Source organism: Lithobates pipiens, unplaced genomic scaffold (genome assembly GCF_037356315.1).
Source record: "Lithobates pipiens isolate NorthernLeopardFrog02 unplaced genomic scaffold, aLitPip1_a1.2 Scaffold_30, whole genome shotgun sequence".
Taxonomy (NCBI): Eukaryota; Metazoa; Chordata; class Amphibia; order Anura; family Ranidae; genus Lithobates; species Lithobates pipiens.
In genome coordinates this window covers 56,245,143-56,270,308 of record NW_027507791.1, presented here as the reverse complement: position 1 = coordinate 56,270,308, position 25,166 = coordinate 56,245,143, and the positions used below count along the sequence as shown (strand labels likewise).

The 25,166-nt window shown below is 48.0% G+C and overlaps 1 protein-coding gene across 1 annotated transcript in view; it reads right to left on the bottom strand.

Annotated features, from left to right (window-relative positions):
* The window catches only part of PLEKHO1 (pleckstrin homology domain containing O1), a gene marked incomplete in the record, with an annotated part of 90,977 nt that extends 88,799 nt beyond the window's left edge, over window positions 1-2,178 (bottom strand). Inside the window, 1 exon segment of the mRNA XM_077464265.1 lies at window positions 1,886-2,178. Coding sequence (XP_077320391.1) covers window positions 1,886-1,907 — 22 coding nt within the window.
* Between the last annotated feature and the right edge of the window lie 22,988 nt (window positions 2,179-25,166).

Sequence of the window (25,166 nt, the reverse complement as noted above, 5' to 3'; positions counted from 1 at the left end):
TGTAACTTAAACTCACTTGATGCCTTATCTGCATTTAATTAGCCTCAGAACCTGTGTAATTCATATGTGTTCGGGTTTAAAGGGATGAGGTGGCAACTCTATATGTGACACTGAGAGGGACATGAAAAACTGTGGACTTAAAAGTCCTTTATACACCCCCCCCCCCCCCCCCCCATACAATCTCAACTGCTTCAGCAATGCTAGAATGTATTTGGTCCTGCCAATAAAGCTTCTTTGAATTTGAGATAAAAAGAGAGGATAGAATAAGATATCTAAAAGAGAGAGAAGGAAAGAAATGGGAGTCTGGTAAGATTCCTGAACAGATAGAACAATGTCTCGCCATGTAAATACATTGTGTACAAATAAACATAGTGATGGGTAGATGTGTTTTCTACAAGTAAACATAGTCGCAGTATATAAACGTACACCTCTATGTATACACGGCGGTCACATACCTCTATGTATACGCGGCGGTCACACACCTCTATGTATACGCGGCGGTCACACACCTCTATGTATACGCGGCGGTCACATACCTCTATGTATACGCGGCGGTCACATACCTCTATGTATACGCGGCGGTCACATACCTCTATGTATACGCGGTGGTCACATACCTCTATGTATACACGGCGGTCACATACCTCTATGTATACACGGCGGTCACATACCTCTATGTATACGCGGTGGTCACATACCTCTATGATGGAGACATATCACTCAGCACTTACCTCCACACATCTACATTTCACTATCATGCACACAGCCCTTGGCTTGCAGATCTGCCCCCCTCTCCCTGCATCTCCCTCCATCTACAGACAGCAGGCTGATCATACCAGCCTTCAGTGAAGCAATTGAGGGCAGCTGTTTGCAATGCAGGGAAGGCAGCTAACATTACACTGCACAGCAATCCCTGCTTAGTATAAATGGGCCCCTCTTCCTCCTCCTCACCACAGTGGTAGGTAGCCCCTGTCTTACCCACCATGGAGGTACCACCATGGTGTTGAGGAGATGGGGACACTGAGGGGGTCAGCGTAGAGGTGTCCCCATCTCCTCAACACCATGGTGGTACCTCAATTATCATAGAAGTGCCACCATCTACTCCCTCTGCCTATTGTGGTGGTGCCCACCTCATCATAGTAGTGCCCCCATCGTAGGGTTGCCACCTCATCCCTTTAAACCTGAACACATATGAATTACACAGGTTCTGAGGCTGATTTAATGCAGATAAGGCATCACATGAGTTGAATTACCACCTTAAACATCCACAGAACCCGTGTAATTCATATGTGTTCAGTTTTAAAGAGATGAGGTGGCAACTCTACCCCATCTCCTCTCCACCATGGTGGTACTCCCATCATCATGGAGGTGCCACTATGGACTTCCCACCATGGTGGTACCCCCTCTCCGGCCTATGAAGGCCCCCCCCCATCTTCTCCCCACCGTGGTTATACACCCCTGAATCACAGTGGTGCCTCATCTCCTCCCCACCATGGTGGTATCCCTCTCTCCTGCCCATCATGATACCCCCATTTTCTCCCGATCATGATGGTACTACCTCCTCTCCTACCCATCGTGGTGCCCCCATCTCCTCCCCACCATGGTGGTACCCCCTCATCATAGCGGTGCACCCATCGCCTGTCCACCATGGTGGTACCCCTTCATCATAGCGGTGCCTTCCATCTCCTCTCCACCATGATGGTGCCCCCATCACCTCCCCACCATGATGGTACCCCCTCATCATAATGGTGCCTCCATCACCTCCCCACCACGGTGGTGCCCCCATCTCCTCCTCATGGTTGTGGTGCCCCCATTCTCCTCCCCAATCATTGTGGTGCCCTCATGTCCTCCCCACCATGGTTGGTGCCCTCTTCTTCTCACCCTCTTGCAGAGATGTTCTTCTTCATTCTACAAGCTGAGCTCCAGGCTGATGGTGGTGTCCAGGCTTTGCACAGACAGAGCTGCTTCCCCTCTGTGTGTCCCCAGGCTCTGCTGCTACTGCTGCTGCTTGTCCGCCTCCTGCAGATCTAGTTTCACTAAGTCCAGCCAAGCCTCTTTAACACAGAGACATGTCCACATCCACTGACACACAGCCCCCTCTGCTTCCCTTCTCTGTTCAGTAGCTCCATCTATGGTGAGCTACTGTGATGTAAGATCAGAATACAGAGCACATTACATTGTAACACGTGAGGAGGCTTCCTCCTTTGTTTCTGATTATTCACCCCCCCCCTCCTCCTCCTCCCTGTCTCTGGAATAGGAGGGGTGGTGGGGGGGGGGGGGGGGTATAGACTGGAGGGGGGGGGGGGGGTGATTGTGTAATATACTGAGGCCCCCTCATGGTTGTAGACACCTATTCAGTCATCCCCACCACTACTGACCCCCCTTCTCCAGCCCCAACGCCGCCGGCATACATTTATTTGTAACCCTTCCATAGCTGCGGAGGGCAGACCAATGCCATAGGTGCCAGCCGAGCATGGCGTTTTTAAGGCTGAGCGTAGATTTCTTAGAGCCGAGCGTACGGTTTTATTACCATCCCTGGGGCCAGCCGTGCTTTGAAGGAAAATTTTATTTTAGGTAGATTTTTCATTGAAAAGAAGGGGGTGCAGAGGTATAGGGGTACCACTATGATGAGGTGGTACTGCCATGGGTTGGGAGGAGATGAGGCACCCCTATGATGAAGGGGTGCTATCATGGTGGGGAAGAGGTGGAGGCACCACTATGATGAGGGGTAATACCATGGTGGGGAAGAGGCACCACTATTATAAGGGGGCCCCATTATAATGGGGAAGAGATGGAGGCATCACTATGATGAGGTGGTACTACCATGGTTGGGAGGAGATGGGGCACCACTATGATGAAGGGGTACTGTCATGGTGGTGAAGAGGTGGAGGCACCCCTATGATGAGGGGTTACTACCATTAATGGGAGGTGATGAGGCACCACTATGATCAGGGGGTACTACCATGGTGAGGAAGAAATGGAGGCACCACTATGATGAGGTGGTACTACCATGGTTGGGAGGAGATGGGGCACCACTACGATGAAGGGGTACTATCATGGTGGTGAAGAGGTGGAGGCACCCCTATGATGAGGGGTTACTACCATTAATGGGAGGTGATGAGGCACCACTATGATCAGGGGGTACTACCATGGTGAGGAAGAAATGGAGGCACCACTATGATGAGGTGGTACTACCATGGTTGGGAGGAGATGGGGCACCACTACGATGAAGGGGTACTATCATGGTGGTGAAGAGGTGGAGGCACCCCTATGATGGGGGGTTACTAACTTGGTTGGGAGGCGATGGGGCACCACTATGATCAGGGGATACTACCATGGTGGGGAAGAGATGGAGGAACCGTTATGATCAGGGGGCCCCATCATTATTGGGAAGATATGGAGGCACCAGTATGATGAGGTGGTACTACCATGGTTGGGAGGAGATGGGGCACCACTATGATGAAGGGGTACTGTCATGGTGGTGAAGAGGTGGAGGCACCCCTATGATGAGGGGTTACTACCATGGTTGGGAGGAGATGGGGCACCACTATGTTGAAGGGGTACTGTCATGGTGGTGAAGAGGTGGAGGCACCCCTATGATGAGGGGTTACTACCATGGTTGGGAGGAGATGGGGCACCACTATGATGAAGGGGTACTGTCATGGTGGTGAAGAGGTGGAGGCACCCCTATGATGAGGGGTTACTACCATTAATGGGAGGTGATGAGGCACCGCTATGATCAGGGGGTACTACCATGGTGAGGAAGAAATGGAGGCACCACTATGATGAGGTGGTACTACCATGGTTGGGAGGAGATGGGGCACCACTACAATGAAGGGGTACTATCATGGTGGTGAAGAGGTGGAGGCACCCCTATGATGAGGGGTTACTAACTTGGTTGGGAGGAGATGGGGCACCACTATGATGAAGGGGTACTGTCATGGTGGTGAAGAGGTGGAAGCACCCCTATGATGAGGGGTTACTACCATGGTTGGGAGGAGATGGGGCACCACTATGTTGAAGGGGTACTGTCATGGTGGTGAAGAGGTGGAGGCACCTCTATGATGAGGGGTTACTACCATGGTTGGGAGGAGATGGGGCACCACTATGATGAAGGGGTACTGTCATGGTGATGAAGAGGTGGAGGCACCCCTATGATGAGGGGTTATTACCATGGTTGGGAGGAAATGGGGCACCACTATGATGAAGGGGTACTGTCATGGTGGTGAAGAGGTGGAGGCACCCCTATGATGAGGGGTTACTACCATGGTTGGGAGGAGATGGGGCACCACTATGATGAAGGGGTACTGTCATGGTGGTGAAGAGGTGGAGGCACCCCTATGATGAGGGGTTACTACCATTAATGGGAGGTGATGAGGCACCGCTATGATCAGGGGGTACTACCATGGTGAGGAAGAAATGGAGGCACCACTATGATGAGGTGGTACTACCATGGTTGGGAGGAGATGGGGCACCACTACAATGAAGGGGTACTATCATGGTGGTGAAGAGGTGGAGGCACCCCTATGATGGGGGGTTACTAACTTGGTTGGGAGGAGATGGGGCACCACTATGATGAAGGGGTACTGTCATGGTGGTGAGAGGTGGAAGCACCCCTATGATGAGGGGTTACTACCATGGTTGGGAGGAGATGGGGCACCACTATGTTGAAGGGGTACTGTCATGGTGGTGAAGAGGTGGAGGCACCCCTATGATGAGGGGTTACTACCATGGTTGGGAGGAGATGGGGCACCACTATGATGAAGGGGTACTGTCATGGTGATGAAGAGGTGGAGGCACCCCTATGATGAGGGGTTATTACCATGGTTGGGAGGAGATGGGGCACCACTATGATGAAGGGGTACTGTCATGGTGGTGAAGAGGTGGAGGCACCCCTATGATGAGGGGTTACTACCATGGTTGGGAGGAGATGGGGCACCACTATGATGAGGGGGTACTACTATGATGGAGAAGAGATGGAGGCACCATTAGGATGTGGGGGTGCTGTCAGTGTGGGGAAGAGATGGAGGCATCACTATAAATAGGGAGTCCTACCATGGTGGGGAGGTGATGGGGCAATGATGAGGGGTGTGCTACCATGTTTGGGAAGAGATGGGGAACCACTATGATGATGGGGTTCTACCATGGTGGGGAGGAGGTGGGGTACTTTTATGATGAGGGTGTACAGCCAGGAGAGAAGGTACATCATGGTAGAGAGGAGATGGGGGCAGCATGATGAGCAGGATGGTTGGATTCTACCATGGTGGTGAGGAAATGGGGCGCCAATGTGGATTAGGGGTGTTTAACCATGGTGGGGAGACGATAAGGGGACCATGATAGGGTGGAGAGGGTACCACCATTGTGGGGAGGAGATGAGGGAACCACTGTGATCAGGGGGTACTACCATGATGGGGAAGAGATGGAGGCACCACTATGATGAGGGGATACTACCATGATGGGGAAAAGCTGGGGCACCATTAGGATGAAGGGTGCTACCAGTGTGGTGAAGAGATTGAGGCATCACTATGATGATGGGGTACTACCATGGTGGGGAGGAGATGGGGTACCTATGTAATGAGGGGGTACCACGATGATGGGAAAGAAATGGAGACACCACTATTATGAGGGGGTACTACTATGATGGGGGAGGGATTGAGGCATGACTACGATGAGGGAGATACCACCCTGGTGGGGAGGAGATGGGGGCACCGTGATAGACAGATCGTTATTTTCTGGAGTCATTGGGCAACCTTGAAGGCCAGTAGAAGTAGAAGGGCTGTCAGCCATCCAGGACCAATCTGACCATCCTTTGTTACCAGCTTAGCATTTCCAATAATTGAATGTTTGGATGAGGACAAAGATGACCACACACTATACAATCTCCTTTACATCTACCATCATCTATGTAGTACAAGGGCCTTTCTGATTGGATACAAAGTGAAAGGGTTGCTTAGATTTGTCCTCATATTACATAGTTGTGGTAAATCTAAAGCTCACCACAGGTTGCAATCCTTTAGCTCTACCAATAAGTATGGAGTATAAGGGCCCAACTGATTGGATGGTTCAGGTAGGTCCTCATATTGCATGTTTTTTGTTTCGGTAAAGCTAAAGTTGATTGTATGGTCAGATTGTAGCATGTATGGTAAGCCTGAAGGTGGACCATACACAATACAATCTACTTTAGATCTACCATCAACTGCGTAATATGTGGACAGACCTAAACATTCCATTCAGTGTATTCCAAATCAGGGAGGCTCTTGCACTACATAGTTGATGGTCACTCTAGAGGAGATTGTACAATCAGATTGTATAGTGTGTTGCCATAGTAAAAAAAGAAACCGAAACATGGAGGCGGCTGTGACCTGGTGGGCGGCTGTCATTGTCGTCTTCTGCTCTCAGTACTTTGACACACTGAGATGGAATTCTGGGTGGGGGAGACTCCAAGACCTGAATCCAGAGGATGGACGTGACGGCCAGGCAACCGGCATTTCCAGAGGGAAGTCAGCCCTGAAAGCCCCTCCCATCTCAATCCACAGAGCCGGGATTTGTGTCTCCGGAAGGATCTTTCGGGGCGGGTTTTATTGTCATGTCTGGGACTTGGCGGACATTCCTGATTGGTCAGTAGAGAAGGGGGAGGAGCAGACAACCATATTGAAGAGGACAGATATTATACCCTACGTTCCAACCCCATAGACAGGAGATCTGATCTGACCCAATCCGGCATCTCATGTCTATGGGCATTAGACTCCTACTGACTACTATCAGAGATCCGCACATCAGAGTCTACATCAGAGTCCCCCTTACATCAGAGTCTACATCAGAGCCCCCCCCCCCCCTTGCACCAGAACCTACATCAGAGTCCCCCTTACATCAGAGTCTACATCAGAGCCCCCCCCCCCCTTGCACCAGAACCTACATCAGAGTCCCCCTTACATCAGAGTCTACATCAGAGTCCCCCTTACATCAGAGTCTACATCAGAGCCCCCCTTACATCAGAGTTTACATCAGAGTCCCCTTTCCACCAGAGTCTACATCAGAGTCCCCTTTCCACCAGAGTCTACATCAGAGCCCCCCCTTGCACCAGAACCTACATCAGAGTCCCCTTTACACCAGAGTCTATATCAGAGCCCCCCTTACAGCAGAACCTACATCAGAGTCCCCTTTACATCAGCGTTTACATCAGAGTCCCCTTTACACCAGAGTCTATATCAGAGCCCCCCCCCCCCCCTTACACCAGAACCTACATCTGTGTCCCCTTTACATCAGAATCTACATCAGAGTCCCCCCTTATACCAGAACCTACAATTGGAGTCCCCTTTACACCAGAGTCTACATCAGAGTCCACATCAGAGCCCCCCTTACACCAGAGTCCACATCAGAGCCCCCCCCCCCTTGCACCAGAGTCTACAACAGAAAGCCCCCCTTACACCAGAACCTACATCAGAGTCCCCTTTACACCAGAGTCTACATCAGAGCCCCCTCTTACACCAGTACCTACATCTGAGTCCCCTTTACACCAGAGTCTACATTAGAGCCCCCCTCTTACACCAGAGTCTACATCAGAGCCCCCCTTACACCAAAACCTACATCTAAGTCCCCTTTACACCAGAGTCTACATCAGAGCCCCCCCCCCTCCCCTTACATCAGAGTCTACATCAAAACCCCCTCTTACACCAGAGTCCCCCCTTACATCAGAGTCTACATCAGAGCCCCCCTCTTACACCAGAACCTACATCAGAGTCCCCTTTACATCAGAGTCTACTTCAAAGTCCCCTTTATATCAAAGTCTACATCAGTGTCCCTCCTTACATCAGAGTCTACATAAGAGTCTCCTTTACATCTGAATCCACAACAGAGCCTCCCTTACATAAGAGTCCATATCAAAGTTCCCTTTACATCAGGGCCCCATCAGAGTCCCCCTTACATAAGACTCCACATCAGAGTGTTCATCAGTGTCCCTCCTTACATAAGAGTTCATATCAAAGTCCCCATTACATCAAGGTCCCTATCAGAGTCCCTACTTCCATCAGGGCCTCATCAGAGTCCCCTTTACACCAGAGTCTACATCATAGGCCCCCTTACATCAGAGACCCCATCAGGGTCCTTTCTTAGATCCGAGTCACCTTTACATAACAATCTACATCAGAGTCCCCCTTACACCAGAGTCCATTTTACACCAGACCCTACATCAGAGTCCCCCCTTACATTAGAGACCCCATTAAGTTCTCTTTACATCAGAGTATGCATCAGAGCCCCCCTTACATAGAGTCCATAGCAAAGCCCCTTTTACACCTGAGTCCCCCGTTACATCAGGGCCCGCATCAATGTCCCCATCAGAGTCCCCCCTTACATCAGAGTCACCCTTTTATTAGAATCAACAGCAGAGTCCCTCCTCATGTTAGGATCCATAAAAGACTCCCCTTAGATTAGGGTTCCCTTTACATCAAGGTCACCATCTACTTCCTTCCATGAGACGCTGGCTCTTAGATGACACAGACATGTAAATCCTAATGCCTGTTCAGTTTTTGGCTGTGTCCACAAATGTTTGACACAGATCAGTCCCTGCTGCAGCCTCTCGTCTTGTGACTTGCAGTAAAGTTGCAATGTACAATCTGAGTGATCCCTGTGGGGTTGAAGACTGGAGAAATGCTCCCACCTTTGCCTGAACAGGCAAAGTCTGACACAGATCTGCCCCTGCTGCAGCCTCTCACCTTGTGATTTGCTACAAAGTTACAATGTACAGCCTGAGTGATCTCTGGGGGGAGAGGAGACTGAGGAAATGGTCCATCCTGCCCATAGCAGACTAATGACATCATATCAGTCTAGGCACAGTCAACTGACTGGAGATTAAGGACTGCTTTTTAACCCCTTAGTTAACGCTGAAAAGTTCCGTGCTGAGTGGTCACTAACAGCGCAGTGACCGAGCTGTCCACCGTAAGTGGGAGGGACTCCTGATTATGTGACAGCCAATCACAGTGATCACATGATTGCGAAGCGCACTTTCCTTCCCGTCTTTCAGAACTCCTAGAAAGGGCCGGCACCAAGGGGGTTAAAAAAATACATGGCGCATTTCCAAAAACTGACACTGATACTGTGCAGTGCACATCAGAGTCCCCAGTCCCTTTCTCATGGACAAAGGAAGAAAAACAAATGTCCCCCCCACCGGGATCCAGGAATAAGGTGGTCTTCTGGTGAGCTAGGCGTGGGAAAACTGTGCGGCAGGAAAGGTCAGACGTCAACAGCATCAGTTCTAGAGAGATTCCCATCTGACCGTCCAATCAGAACGCACGACTGTCTGGAGCATCAGCACCGAACGTCACTGCAAATCTAGAGGGGCGTAATACTTCCCCTATACATTCCCCTACACATCTGCATCATACTTCCCCCCTATTCACCCCTATACATCTCCTATACATCCCCTATACATCTGCATCATACATCCCCCTATACATCTCCCTATACATCCCCCTATACCTCTGCATCGTACATCCTCCTATTCACCCCCCTATACATTCCCCTATACATCCCGCTATACTTCTGCATTGTTCATCCCCCTATACATCTCCTATACATCCCCTATACATCTGCATCATACATCCCCCTATACATCTCCCTATACATCCCCCTATACCTCTGCATCCTACATCCTCCTATTCACCCCCCTATACATCTCCTATACATTCCCCTATACATCCCGCTATACCTCTGCATTGTTCATCCCCCTATACATCTCTTATACATCCCCTAGAGTAATACTTCCCCTATACATTCCCCTACACATCTGCATCATACTTCCCCCTATTCACCCCTATACATCTCCAATACATCCCCTATACATCTGCATCATACATCCCCCTATACATCTCCCTATACATCCCCCTATACCTCTACATCGTACATCCTCCTATTCATCCCCCTATACATCTCCTATACATCCCCTATACATCTGCATCATACATCCCCCTATACATCTCCCTATACATCCCCCTATACCTCTGCTTCGTACATCCCCCTATACATCCTCCTATTCATTCCCCTATACATCTCCTATACATCCCCCTACACATCTGCATCATACATCCCCCATACATCCCCCTATTCACCCCTATACATTCCCCTATACATCTGCATCATACATCCCCATATACATCCCCCTATACATTCCCCTATACATCTGCATCATACATCCCCATATACATCCCCCTATACCTCTGCATCATACATCCCCCTATACATCCTCCTATTCATCCCACTATACGTCTGCATCGCACATCTCCCTATACATTCCCCTATACACCCCCTATACATTCCCCTATACCTCTGCATCGCACATCCCCCTATACATCTGCATCATACATCCCCCTATACATCTCCCTATACATCCCCCTATACCTCTGCATCGTATATATCCCCCTATACATCTGCATCATACATCCCCCTATACATCCCCCTATAAATCTGCATCATACATTCCCCTATACATGTGCATCCCCCTATAAATTCCCTTATACATCTGCATCATACATCCAACAGTGACTCACGTTTCTCTATAATGAGGAGCACACAGGGGGGTGGATGGTGTTCTCAGAGGCGTTATTGGGAAAGTGCTGTGTATTTTCCAGCAGCAGACATTCCATTATCATATTTATGATTATTATTACTACTGCTATTTTTATTATTATATGTGCTACAATTATGATTACTATTTTTTTTTTTATTAATATAATTGCTACTATTATTATTATTATTATTTACGATTTTTATGACTATATTTACTATTATTATTATTACTCCTACTATTATTATTTTTCTTTATTTTTTTTGTTTTTTTTTTAATTATATTTAATATTATTACTACTATTTTTATTATTATATTTGCTACTGTTACTATTATTATTACTACTACTATATTTATTATTATCACTACTATTTTTAATTATTATTAATATTACTACTATTTTTACTATTATTAGAGTCCCCCTTACTTATTGATCCAAGCATCCATAGACCAATAGGAATTCCTAATAAGTAAAGGAAAAAGAACTTTCAATAGTGCAATAATGTCAAGAAACTTAATTTATTAAAACCACAGAGACCTAATGGTAATACACTTACAAGAAGGCAAAATAAAAAGCCCATTGGTATGGTAAACAGATGCCAAGCATATCCCAGTCACGGCGGACATAAGGATGGGCACTGTATCTCACCGGACCAACAAGCCAGTACACACGGAACGTCACTTCCAGTTGCCGTACAGCCAAGTGCCGACGCGTTTCGTCATTACAACTTTTTCCTGGAAATAAATGACCTTTTCTTGACATTATTGTCGTTTGGAGTTCTTTTTCCTTTACGTATGGATTACTTGGACTTGGAAACTATGGATTTCTTTTTATGTTCATTTTTCATGCACTACTATTCACTGGGTGTGTAATATATATGCGTATTGTTCACATTATTGAGTGTTAAGCACCACTATTTACCTTGAGGTTATTTTTGGTGGATTTTGTTTATTGTTTGTATTTTATTATTATGATTATTTTTCTGTCAGTTTTATTTATTTTGGGCATTTTTGTTTTGCCGTTTTTTTTTTTTTTTTTTTTTTAACACAGCTTTTAAAAAAATAATTTTGGGTCTAAAAAAATACTTAAAACCCCCAAACCTTATATATATTTTTTTAGAAAGCAGAGACTCTGGAGGATAAAAATTTGGTAGCTCCAATTTTTTATGCCATAAGATATTAGCGCAATGGTTTATTAAACTCAAAATTTCAGTAAAAAAAAAACTCTAAATTTAATTATAGGGCACGCCGACGCAATATTTTACCTAATGTTAAACTATATCATCAGTTTAGACTACCTGCCATGAATGTCCTTGTTCAGGCACGGTTGTTGGGTGACAATTCTCTGTTCCTGTCTCCCAGTTTTGCTCCTGGATAGAGACTACACTACAAAGGCTGTATTTATAAAAAAAATAAAAATAAAAAAAATGTGTAGAGCTGCATGTACATTCATTTTCTGCGAATGAGAGCAAAAACAAACGTTAGGCTTTTTTTTAAATGTGTAAATCTGGAAAATATCACATTATGGCCACTAGATGGAGCTTGTAATCATAGGCTCTTAAAGAAAAATAAATACCGCGCTAAACCTAAATGTACACTAGTAAAACTAAAAATCGCTGCAGCTCAGTTTTACAAGATACGCGTAAATACAATAAGATAAGAAAAGGAAAAAGCAGCGCACATACATAAATACTATAAATAAATTAAATATAAACACCTATGAGTGATTAATTAATTGATTGCAATAATAGTGAGAAAAGTTGATCTACTCTAATAAATCAAACATAACATCATTTTATAAAAAGAATTATAAATAACAAGTGTTAATAATGAAATTTGCAAAAAATCCCAGTGAAGTGATCAAAAAAAGTCCAACAAATGAAAAATAGTCCAGTGAGAACGTAATAAATACCTAAATTGATAAAATATAAAAATTCATAAGAATTAATGAAAAAATAAAAAATATTAAGTTAATAGTAGCAATAAAAATAAAAATAAAATTAAAAAATATATATATTAGTGATAATAATAAAACAAAATGGTGGTAATAATGAGTGTAATAATAATGTAAAAATAAAAAATAAAAAGTGTTCAATCTTCTGTGCAACTAAAAAATACCAAGGATCGTGACCACCACCACACACAATATGTGCTTACCAAAAGGCAAGCGACTTCATGCCCATAGTCAATCTCCACAGCACCTCCTCAGACCATGATCACAGTAGGCTCCCTTATGATGTCAGCACATCTGCCACCCAACGTACGTTTCGTAATAAAAAGACTTAGGTGTACAGACCCGGGAACTCAGCACAGGGATGGTGGGAACCCTTCATAATGGGCAAAGAAGGTGTACGGACCTGGGAACTCAGAGCAGAGATGGTGGGAACCCCTCATAATGGGCACTGCGGGTGTACAGACCCGGAAACTTAGCACAGGGATGGTGGGAACTCCTCATAATGGGCACTGCGGGTGTACAGACCCAGAAACTCAGCACAGGGATGGTGGGAACCCCTCATAATGGGCACAGAAGGTGTTCAGACTTGGGAACTCTGCACAGGGATGGTTGGAACCCTTCATAAAGGGCACAGAAGGTGTACAGACCTGGGAACTTGGCACAGGGATGGTGGGAATCCCTCATAATGGGCACAGAAGGTGTACAGACTTGGGAACTCAGCACAGGGATGGTGGGAACTCCTCATAATGGGCACAGCAGGTGTACAGACCTGAGAGCTCAGCACAGGGATGGTGGAAACTTCTCATAATGGGCACAGCGGGTGTACAGACCTGGGAACTCAACACAAGGATGGTGGAAACCCCTCATAGTGGGCACCGCAGGTGTGCAGACCCGGGAACTCAGCACAGGGATGGTGGGAACTTCTCATAATGGCCACAGAAGGTGTACAGACCTGGGAACTCAACACAAGGGTCGGTGGAAACCCCTCATAGTGGGCACAGCAGGTGTATAGACCTGGGAACTCAGCACAGGGATGGTGGGAACTTCTCATAATGGGCACAGAAGGTGTACAGACCCGGGAGCACAGCACAGGGATGGTGGGAACCCCTCATAGTGGGCACAGCAAGTAGAAGAGACTGTCCGATGGGTTAACGCTCCCTCTTCCACAGAACTCTGAAATGTCATATTTGTGTAGAATGACCCTCTGATACTTTATATTTACTAACATAAACTCCGGCATACTTTAGCTTTAAACACGTTCCTACTCCTCGGCTCAAAAAGTCCCCAGATACAAAGCTACAGACTCTTGTAACCCCGCCCACTTCCCCTCTGCAGGTTTGTTTGTAAACAGTTCAGACCCTCGGCCCGCATGTGAACAAACACTTTTATTATTTATATACAGTGGGAATGTCCAGACAAGACAATCCATACAAACAACAACAAAGAGCAGTCAACGGCAAGTCACCCACTCCCCCAACTAAAGGTCATTGTCTTGGTGGGACAGTTCCTTTAAGCGATAAAAGTCTCCGGCTACCGATGGGGAACTCCTCTCACTACACCCTGGAGCTTTTCTCCCGCTGTCCTGGAAGATAATAGACCCTGGGAACGTGGACTCTCCATTCTGCTGAGTTTTGTTAGGGAACAATGACGGGAGCGGGTTGTTGGTTTGCCGTCTATTCAGGCGTTTACCCAGCAGAGGATTTTTTTTTTTAGTCTGAAGCCATTGGACGGCGGCTTCGTATGCGTCACAGTCCATTGATCGATCAACATATGATATCACTATTTAGAAATACTCTTAGGCCGCGTACACACGGGCGGACTGTTCGCCCAACTTTGTCCGCTGAACAGTGTTTCAGCGGACAGTCCGCTCGTGTGTGGGCTTTCAGCGGACAGTTTCAGCGGACAGTCTGACGAACAAAGTTTTTCGGAATTTCCGTAAAACTGTCCGCTGAAACTTGGTTTCAGCGAACAGTCCGCTCGTGTGTAGGCTTGTTCGTCAAACTAAGTTGCGCGCATGCTCAGAAAGGATTTACACGCCGAAAGTTATAATGCAGTGTATAGGACGTCGTATTTTTCGTCCCGTCGTACGTGCCGTTCACGTCATCGCGCACGGTTTCAGCAAACTGTTCGTACGTCGTGTGTGGCCATGTCCGTCCATGCTAATTTTGAGCGGACTGTTTGCCGAAACTGTTTGACGGACAAAGTTGGGCGAACAGTCCCCGCGTGTGTACGCGGCCTTATACTTTCTATACTTCTTTATACTATTTCTGTATTATCAAATACATGGTGGACCAGGGGCGGACTGACCATTGGGGCACTTGGGCACTGCCCGAGGGCCCCATGCCACTAGGGGGCCCCATCAGGTTTGCCAGCCTCAATAAAACCAGGGACAGTATCTGTCTGTGTGTGTATACTGTATGTGTGTGTGTATACTGTGTTGCCCCATAATCTCCTATTGCCCTGGGGGCCCCATAATCTCCTATTGCCCGGGGGCCCCATGAGTTGTCAGTCCGCCCCTGTGGTGGACTGACTACTCTCAACCACCAGGGCCATTAAAGTACCATAAAGGGGAATTACCTACTCTTCCCAATATCAAATCCTTAGGGATGTGGGCCCATTTCTAGGTTGACCCTTTCAACTTCATATCATATCACTATGACCACACTCTGCCCTTTCCACTTAGTATGGATTGCTAGCTCCCGTACCTCTCTACTTCTTATATTTCATTATTGATCCAAAGAATTTCTTTAACCACTTCAGCTTCTGAAGATTTTACCCCCTTCCTGACCAGAACAGACCTTGTGGACGGCCTTCCCAGAAGAGTTGAAGCTGTTATAGCTGCAAAGGGTGGGCCCAGGGCTGGGACAAGGGGTGGGCAGGAGGGGCTGCCCTGGGCACTGTGGTATCATGTGAGGTTCAGGGGCACCACAAGGAGATTGGGGAGGGGGATTTGTGTTGGGAGGGGGAATTTGGGGGGGGCAACAGGAGGTAAAAGTCGCTCTAGGAGGGGAAGTCTGGAGAGGTGTGCTAGGAGTGGTGATTGGGGGGGGGGGGTGGATTTGTGTTGAGAGGGGAGGTGGGGGAAGAGGATAGAAGATTTGTACTAGGATGGGGGATTTGGGAGTTTTTTTGCTAGAAAAGGTAATATGGGAGGGTGATTTGTGCTAGGAGGGGACTTTTTTGGGGGAGAGAGATTTGTGATAGTAGGGATGATTGGGGGACATTCGTGCTAAGAGGGTAAATTTGGAGAAGGGTAATTTGTGCTGGGAGTGTGGGGAAGGGGCTGGGGTTAGTGCTCAGAGGGGAAATTTGAGGGGTAGAGGTTTTATTCTAGGAAGGGGGAATTTTTTGTGGGTGGGGGGAGGGGAATTGTGCTGGGAGCATGTGTGGATTTAGAGGATTTGAGCTAAGCATGCAGATTTGTCTTGCATACACACGGTCGCACAAAGTTATCGGAAAATCCGATCGTTCGGAAACGAGGCGACGTTATACACATATGACGGGATTACGTAGAGGACAGTAGCCAACAGCTTTCGTCTCCAAATTTTTTTCTGAGCATGTGTGGCACTTTGTGCATCAGAAATTCACTACACACTATCGGAAAAAAGTCCGATAGAGCCCACACACAATCGGATTTTCCGACAACATATTCCGATTGGACTTTTTCCGTTTAAATTTCCAACCGTGTGTATGGGGCATTAGATTGGGATGCCATTAAATGACCAGAGCACTTTTTGCGATTCGGCACTGCGTCGCTTTAACTCACAATTGCGCGGTCGAGCGACGCTGTACCCAAACAAAATTGACGCCATTTTATTCCCCACAAATAGAGCTTTCTTTTGGTGGTATTTGATCACCTCTGCGGTTTTTATTTTTTGCGCTATAAACAAAAAAAGAGCGACAATTTAAAAAACAAAACACAATATTTTGTCCTTTTTTTGATGTAACAAATATCCTCAATTTTTTTTTAAAAAAGCGATTTTTTTTTTGCTCAGTTTAAGCCGATATGTATTCTTCTACATATTGTTGATAATAAAAAAATGTGCAATAAGCGTTTATTGATTGGTTTGCGCAAAAGTTATAGGGGATAGATATATAGCATTTTTATTATTTATTTATTTTTACTAGTAATGGCGGCGATCAGCGATTTTTATTGTGACTGCGACATTATGGCGGACACATCGGATACTTTTGACACATTTTTGGGACGATTGACAATTATACAGTAATCAGTGCATTTGTATAGCAGTGCTCTGGAGGGGCAGGGTGATGTAAACGGGGAGCAGTGCTCTGGGGGGGCAGAGTGATGTAAAAGGGGAGCAGTGCTGTGGGGGGGGCAGGGTGATGTGAAAGGGGAGCAGTGCTATGGGGGGGCAGGGTGATGTAAAAGGGGAGCAGTTCTGCGGGGGAGGGTGATATGAAAGGGGAGCAGTGCTGTGGAGGGGGCAAGGTGATGTGAAAGGGGAGCAGTGCTCTGGGGGGGGCAGGGTGATGTAAAAGGGGAGCAGTGCTGTGGGGGGGGGCAGGGTGATGTGAAAGGGGAACAGTGCCGTGGGGGGTGCAGGGTGATGTGAAAGGGGAGCAGTGCTCTGGGGGGGCGGGTGATGTAAAAGGGGAGCAGTGCTGTGGGGGGCAGGGTGTGTGAAAAGGGAGCAGTGCTCTGGGGGGGGCAGGGTGATGTAAAAGGGGAGCATTGCTGTGGAGGGGGCAGGGTGATGTGAAAGGGGAGCAGTGCTGGGGGGGGGCAGGGTGATGTAAAAGGGGAGCAGTTCTGCGGGGGAGGGTGATATGAAAGGGGAGCAATGCTGTGGGGGGGCAGGGTGATGTAAAAGGGGAGAAGTGCTGTGGGGGGGCAGGGTGATGTGAAAGGGGAGCAGTGCTGTGGAGGGGCAGGGTGATGTGAAAGGGGAGCAGTGCTGTGGGGGGGGGCAGAGTGATGTGAAAGGGGTGCAGTGCGCTTTATAATTGGTCTTGCAGCCTTCTGGGACACGTCACAGGTCCCAGAAGGCGGGGTGGTGAAGAACTTTTGCTTCGATTGCCTAGGCCAGTGGTCTCCAAACTGCAGCCTGTGGGCCATATGTGGCCCTTTTCTGGCCCTTGAAGAAATATTCCACCAACTGACACCATCAATGGGGCACTATTCCTCCTATTAAAACCAATGATGGGGCACTGATGCCGGGGCATTTTCAACTGCCACTGGCCACAGTCTGGTCCCCCCAAAATCCTGAAGGACAGTATACCGGCCCCTTGCTCAGACCCCTGGCCTAGGCAGTTGAAGTGGAAGTGGGAGCGGGTACCTGCTAAAACATAGTACCTCCAACATAAACAAAAAAAGGGGAGGTGATAAAGGGGAAATTCCATTTTAGGGTGAAGTTCCGCTTTATGCTGCAAGGGGTTGTACACATACTGTGGGCACGGTCGGTGGACAATACCTCCACTGACAGCTACCCATTCAAGTGAATAGGGATGTGCCACAACCACCCTGCAACCACACGCAATTTGTGTGACTCCAGTGTGTGGGGTCCGTGTGGACTCTGGGGAGTAAAACACCCCACACATCTCCCAACTGCCCTAGGGCTCTTCCCAACCTGGCATATAACTGGGTACAGACTCACCCATTACATCACTACAGGAGGGCACTAACTAAAAGGGGCCTAGCACCTGATGACACGGGCGCCACCCCCCCCCCCAAACCCCGCCGCTGCCTCCCTATCCATGCGCCCGGACCCTTTCAGGATGCCGGATGCATGGACTCCTATGGCAGAATGGGAGGGTTTTATTTTTTAAGCACCTGATTAAAGCCTGAGGCTCTAATAGGCTTCAAAAAAGGGTGGGCTCGGGCCACAGAGAATGCGCCCTGATCCCACCCTGTTGTGTGACTAGCAAATAAATTTTCGCTATTTTTACACCACAGTGCCACCTGTTTCCCGATTGGCCAAAGCGCCGCACATTTGGCGGGAAGAGACACACAGGGGAGGAAGCTGGAGTATCAGACTCCTCCGCCGCTTCTGACACAGGATTGGAGAGGACCCAACAGCCCAGTAAGTGCCGAAACCTCATCCCGCAAGGCACTGCCGGTGTGCTGCGTGCCCCGCGGAATGGAGAAGGAGACGCACGGGAACCATGGAGGATGCAGGAGCCGTTGCCTGCCCATCCCACAGCTCGCTGCCATCACCTGGATGGGGTAAGTGCCGGTCTGATGGCGGGTGAGTGGGGGGGGTCACAGTGGCTGCATATTATGGGCACAGAAGCTGCACACGATGGGCACAGAGGCTGCATATGATGGGCACAGTAGCTGCATTTGATGGGCACAGTGGCTGCAATTGATGTTTTTGTTTCAGTGTTTTTCAGAATTTTTCAGTTTGCGCCCCCCCCAAAAATGTTGAGCACCAACCGCCATTGTTCTGGAATAGGGTCATCTAGCGGCAGCCTAGCTAATTGCATCTGACTACAAGCAGTTACTATATTACCAAAAGAAATTGGGACACCTGCCTTTAAACGCACATGAACTTTAATGGCATCCCAGTCTTAGTCCGTAGGGTTCAATAGTGAGTTGGCCCACCCTTTGCCGCTATAACAGCTTCAAGTCTTCTGGAAAGGCTGCCCACAAGGTTTAGGAGTGTGTCTATGGGAATGTTTGACCATTCTTCCAGAAGCGCATTGGTGAGGTCAGGATGATGGACGAGAAGGAAGGTCTGGCTCAAAGTCTCTAATCCATCTCAAAGGTGTTCTATTGGGTTGAGGTCAGGACTCTGTGCAGGCCAGTCAAGTTCCTCCACCCCAAACTCGCTCATCCATGTCTTTATGGACCTTGCTTTGTGCACTGGTCCAAATCCTTTGGTGGATGAGGGGGATTATGGTGTGGGGTTGTTTTTCAGGGGTTGGCCTTTCCCCCTTAGTTCCAGTGAAGGGAACTCTTAAGGCGTCAGCATACCAAGACATTTTGGACAATTTCATGCTCCCAACTTTTTGGGAATGTCCCCTTCCTGTTCCAACAAGACTGCGCACCATGGCACAAAGCAAGGCCCATAAAGACATGGATGAGCGAGTTTGGAGTGGAGGAACTTGACTGGCCTGCTGATGCCTTAAGAGTTCCCTTCACTGGAACTAAGGGGCCAAGCCCAACCCCTGAAAAACAACCCCACACCATAATCCCCCTCCACCAAATGGTTTTGAGGGGTGGCCCAATACTTTTAGCAATATAGTGTGGAGGAACGTGACTGGCCTGTAGAGAGTCCTGACTTCAACCTGATAGAACACCTTTGGGATGAATTTGAGACTCAAGCCAGGTCTTCTCATCCAACATCAGTGCTTGACCTCACAAATGCACTTCTGGAAGAATGGTCAAACTTTCCCATAGACACACTCCTAAACCTTGTGGACAGCCTTCCCAGAAGAGTTGAAGCTGTTGTAGCTGGGAAGGGTGGGCCAACTCAATATTGAACTGGCCTGCTGACTCCTTAAGAGTTCATTAAAATTCATGTCCATGTAAAGACAGGTGTCCCAATACTTTTGGAAAATAAGTGTAAGTATGTTGGACGGCTGTCAGTTTTTTTTTTTAATGATTAGTGGGGTCAGCTAGTCAACAGAAGGTTCTAAGGAGCAAGATGGAATTTGTTTTCTCGCACAATCCTGGAACTAGAAATGTAGTGTACGGCCATTTGTAGCATCGCTGATATGACCGACTGATTCACAAGAAAGGTGATTTTTTAATAATAGGCCCTCTTTACACGAACTTCTTCTTTAATCCTCTTTCATCGTTCATCTTACCCAATCCTTCATCCGTAATAATGATTAACTGAGCAAAAATAACCCTCAAAGCTATATTTATACTTCTCAAACTTCCCCCTAAGGAGAGCAGACGATGACCACGGATCTCTGGCGGTTTGCGAGATTTCGCAAGGATGCTCAGGAAGTTCTCAGAATTCTGTCTTCGGCTGACGTGATGCTGGTCTGTCACATTGCAGGGCTGCTGTTAGAAATCATGGGCCCCCTACCGCCTATCTGACTGCCCCCACCCACAGGGTGGGCAGGTGAAGGTCTATGGCTCTGGCTGCATAAACAACCCACCTATTCACACGATCAGAGTACCTGTATGAATGAGCCTTTAATTAGATATTTTTTTATTTATTTTTTTTACATTTTTTTAACAGTCCTGTGGGGGAAATAAGGGATCTGTCTCACAGACAGAGAAAAAGATTGAGGACACAGATCCCCAATTCTTTGATGAATAACATCATAACTGGTCCTCTGCTTTGCCTGGGGGGACAATCAGCCAGCAACAGGGAGATAAGAAGAAGCTGGATGTGCTTTGGGGGGGGGGGGGGGGGGATTGGGGATATGGGAAAAGGGATTGTGGACAGGAGAGGGGCTGCGCGGAGTGGCTGGGGGGGGGGGGCAATCCCTACACCGATCCCCATGTGTGCCTGCAGCAGCTGACAGCCAGCAAGAGGGAGAGAAGAAGAAGCTGGCAGTGTTGTTGGGGTGTGGGGGGGGGAGAGGGGGGGACACAGGAGATTGGAGATTAGGGAAAGTGATTGTGGACAGGAGAGTGGCTGAGCAGAGTGGCGGGCGGGTGGATTCCTGAAACTGACCCCCCTGTGTGTCTGCAGCAGCTGACAGCCAGCAAAAGGGAGAGAAGAAGAAGCTGGCAGTGCTGGGGGGGGGCGACGGGATGGATATTAGGGAAAGTGATTGTGGACAGGAGAGGGGCTGAGCAGAGTGGTGGGGGGCCACTTGCTGAAACTGACCCCACTGTGTGCCTACAGCAGCTGACAGCCAGCAAGAGGGAGAGAAGCTGGCAGTGCTATTGGGGGTGCACAGGGGATTGGAGGTGCGGGGAATGGGGTTGTGGACAGGAGAGAGGCTGAGCGGAGTGGCTGGTGGGGTAATCCTTGAAATGGATCCCCCTGTGTGCCCACAGCAGCTGACAGCCAGCAAAAGGGAGAGAAGAAGAAGCTGGCAGTGATATGGGGGGGGGGGGGCACAGGGGATTGGAGGTGTGGGGAATGGGGTTGTGAACAGGAGAGGGGCTGAGCAGAGAAAGAGAACAAAAAGCTGGCAGTGTTGTGGGGTAAGGGGGGCCCACAGGGGATTGGAGAAAGGAATTGTAGACAGGAAAGGGGCTGAGTAGAGTGGTTGGGGGGGGGGGGGGGGTTGGGGGCAATCCTTGAAACGGATCCCTCTGTGGATCCCCCAGCAGTAGCTGACAGCTGGTGGGAGGGAGAGGAAGAGAGGCCAACTCCACTGTGGGGGGGGGGGGGGGGGAGCATGGAGCTGTGATCAGCAGTTTTTGGAACTGCCTGCATCATAAAGCCTGCCTGGGCCCCCCCGATGAACTAAAAGGGCCATGGGCCCCATCAGGTTTACAAAAGATCTGGGGCTAGAGCCCATAGCAGCGTAGTAAAGAAAGTCATACGCTTGGGCGGGCATACACATGTATATAATATACGTTTGTGTGTGTGTATATATATATATATATATATATATATATATATATAACCCCAGAGAGCCCCCCCCCACTTACATCAGGGTCCCAGAGAGCCCTTCTTACGTCAGGGTCCCCAGAGAGCCCCCCCTCCCCTCCCCTTGGGGACCCATGCAGAGACTCTGGGCTATAGCCCCAAAAGCCACCCCCTAGCGACGCCACTGGGCCCCATACAGGGTGACCGGTGCTACACCCTTCTCGGCAGCCCTGGTCACGTGTCTACAAGGGGCGATGTAAATATCCATGGCACTGCTAATTTATCAGAGCTGTAAGAGTTCATGGCCAAGTCCATGCTTGTCAAGCACTGCCTTTTTCCAGGTCTGCAACTGTACTTCAAAACGCACCTCAATAGAGCTGTGTCTGAAGAAACGCAAAGCAAATAAGAAGCCTCCTCTGAGCTGCCCTATACTGTATATTGCTCCATTAAAATCAATAAGATTTTGCTGACCTGGGATTTTAAGAACAATGTCTGATGACATGTCACATGTGGATATCCTTGCGAAATTCCCCCCACCGCCGAAGATTCGTGGTGATCATCTGGTCCCCTTAGGAGGAAGTTTAAGAGGTGTAAATATAGCTTTGAGGGTTATTTTTGCTCAGTTAATCACTATTGACAGATGAAGGATTGGGTAAGACAAATGATGGAGAACTTTATTTAGAAGGCCTATCATTAAGGTGTTCTCCCTGTGCGGGTTTCCTCCAACTCTTCAATGTCATGCTGGCTTTAGTATGTATGAATGCAAGTTAGGGGCTTTAGGCTGTAAGCACCCGGAGGGCAGGGACTGTAAAGAAAAAAAAAACAATACATACTGTGTATATATATATATATGTTGTAGAGTGGAGGAGAACCACACCCAGGTTTAAAGTTAGTGCCAGCAAACAGGTCTTCCTACATATATATATATATATATATATATATATATATATATATATATATATACACACTATATTGTCAAGAGTATTGGGACGCTTGCCTTTATAGGTACACGAACTTTAATGGCATCCCCCTCTTAGCCCTTGTACACACGGTCGGAGATTCCGACAGAATGTGTCCTATCGGACCGTTTTGTCGGATATTCCGACTGTGTGTGGTCTGCATCGGACTGTTTCCGTCGGAGTATCCGACGGACCAAGTTTTCCAACTTGTTGGAAAAAAAATTCCGACAAAATGCTCCGATCGGACATACTCCGATCATGTGTAGAGAATTCCGATTGGACAAAGTGCCACACATGTTCAGATCAAATTCCTACACCAAAGCTATTGGCTACTAGCCTGAACGTAGTCCCGTCGTAACGAAATAACGTCACCACATCGGATTTTCCGACAACTTTGTCCAACCGTGTATATGTAACAGTTTCGGACAAAATCCAACGGATTTGGTTGTCGGAATCTCCGACCGTGTGTACAAGGGCTAAGTCCGTAGGGTTGAGATAGCTTGGAAACCTTAGGGAAACAGAACAGGGACGTCAGAAAAAAGACCAAGTGGTCCATCTAGTCTGCCCTTTTTTTATTACCTTTTATAGATGTTTTTGAATTTTCTTCTTCTTTTTTTTTTGTTACCTTTTTTTTGTCTGGAGTATAGACCTGTGTTTGTCCCAAGCATGTTTGAATCCACTTACCTTTCACCGCTTTTATAAGCCGTCTCTGGACTTGTTCTATCTTCTCAATATCTTCTTGTAAGTGAGGTCTCCAGAACTGGACAGTATTCTAAATTAGGTCTCCGAAAAGATCTATCTATAGAGGAATCAGGACCGCCTTCCTCCTGCTGGTGACCCCTTTAGTGATATAAAAGCGGTTCTGCACCTTTAAAAAAAATATTAAAAGCCAGCAGCTACAAATATTGCAGCTGCTGACTTTTAATAAATTGACACTTACCTGTCCCAGGGTCCAGCGATGTCGGCGGCAGATGACGAGCGATCGCTCGTCTCTCGGCTGCCCCCGCCGCCATCCTCTGTCAGAGAATCGGGAAGTGAAGCGTTGCGGCTTCACTGCTCGGTTCCCTACTGCGCATGCGCGAGTCGCGCTGCGCGTCTGTACTGGTCCTGGGAACTGTGTGTTTCCCAGAACACAGCGGGGGGCATCTGCAGCGGTCTGTCCCGGAAGTGGGTGCAAATACCTGGATTATCCAGGTAACTGCACCCCCCCCCCCCCGAAAGGTGCCGATTGTGGCACTGGAGGGATCACATGAGTGGAACTTCCACTTTAGGGTGGAGAACCGCTTAAAGATCTATATAGAGGAATCAGGACTTCCTTCCTCCTGATGCTGATCCCTCCAGTGATATAAAGATCTATAGACAGCGCCTTGCAAAAGTATTCACCCCCCCCTTGGCATTTTTCTTGTTTTGTTGCCTCACAACCTGGAATTAACATGGATTGTTTGAGGATTTGCATCATTTCATTTACAGAACATGCCCACAACTTTGAAGATGTTTTTTATTTTTTATTGTGAAGCAAACAACAAATAGGACAAAATAACAGAAAAAGTCAATGTGCATAACTATTCACACCCCTAAAGTCAGTACTTTGTAGAGTCACCTTTTGCGGCTTTCACAGCTCCAAGTCGCTTTGGATCTCTCTCTATGAGCTTGCCACATCTTACCACTGGGATTGTTGCTCATTCCTCCTTGCAAAACTGCTCCAGCTCCTTCAAGTTGGATGGTTTGCACTTGTGAACAGTAATGTTTAAGTCTGACCACAGATTTTCTATTGGATTGAGGTCTGGGCTTTGACTAGGCCATTCCAACACATTTAAATTTTTCCCTAAGGCTGCTTTCACACTGGGGCGGTATTCAGGCGTTACAGCGCTAAAAATAGCGTCTGTGTAGCGCCTGAAAAAAAACGGCCGCTTTCACACTGGAGCGATGCGCTGGCAGGACGGTGAAAAAAGTCCTGCTAGCTGCATCTTTGGAGCGGTGAAGGAGCGGTGTATTCAACTGCTCCTAAACCGCTCCTACCCATTGAAATCAATGGGACACCGCGGCAATACCGCCGGAAAAGCGCCGCTGCAGTGGCGCTTTGCGGGTGGGTTTAACCCTTTTTCGGCCACTAGCGGGGGTTAAAACCACCCCGCTAGCGCCCGCAGACCGCCGCTAAAACGACGGTAAAGCGCCGCTAAAAATAGCGGCGCTTTACCGCCGACGCCGCTCCCGCCCCAGTGTGAAAGCAG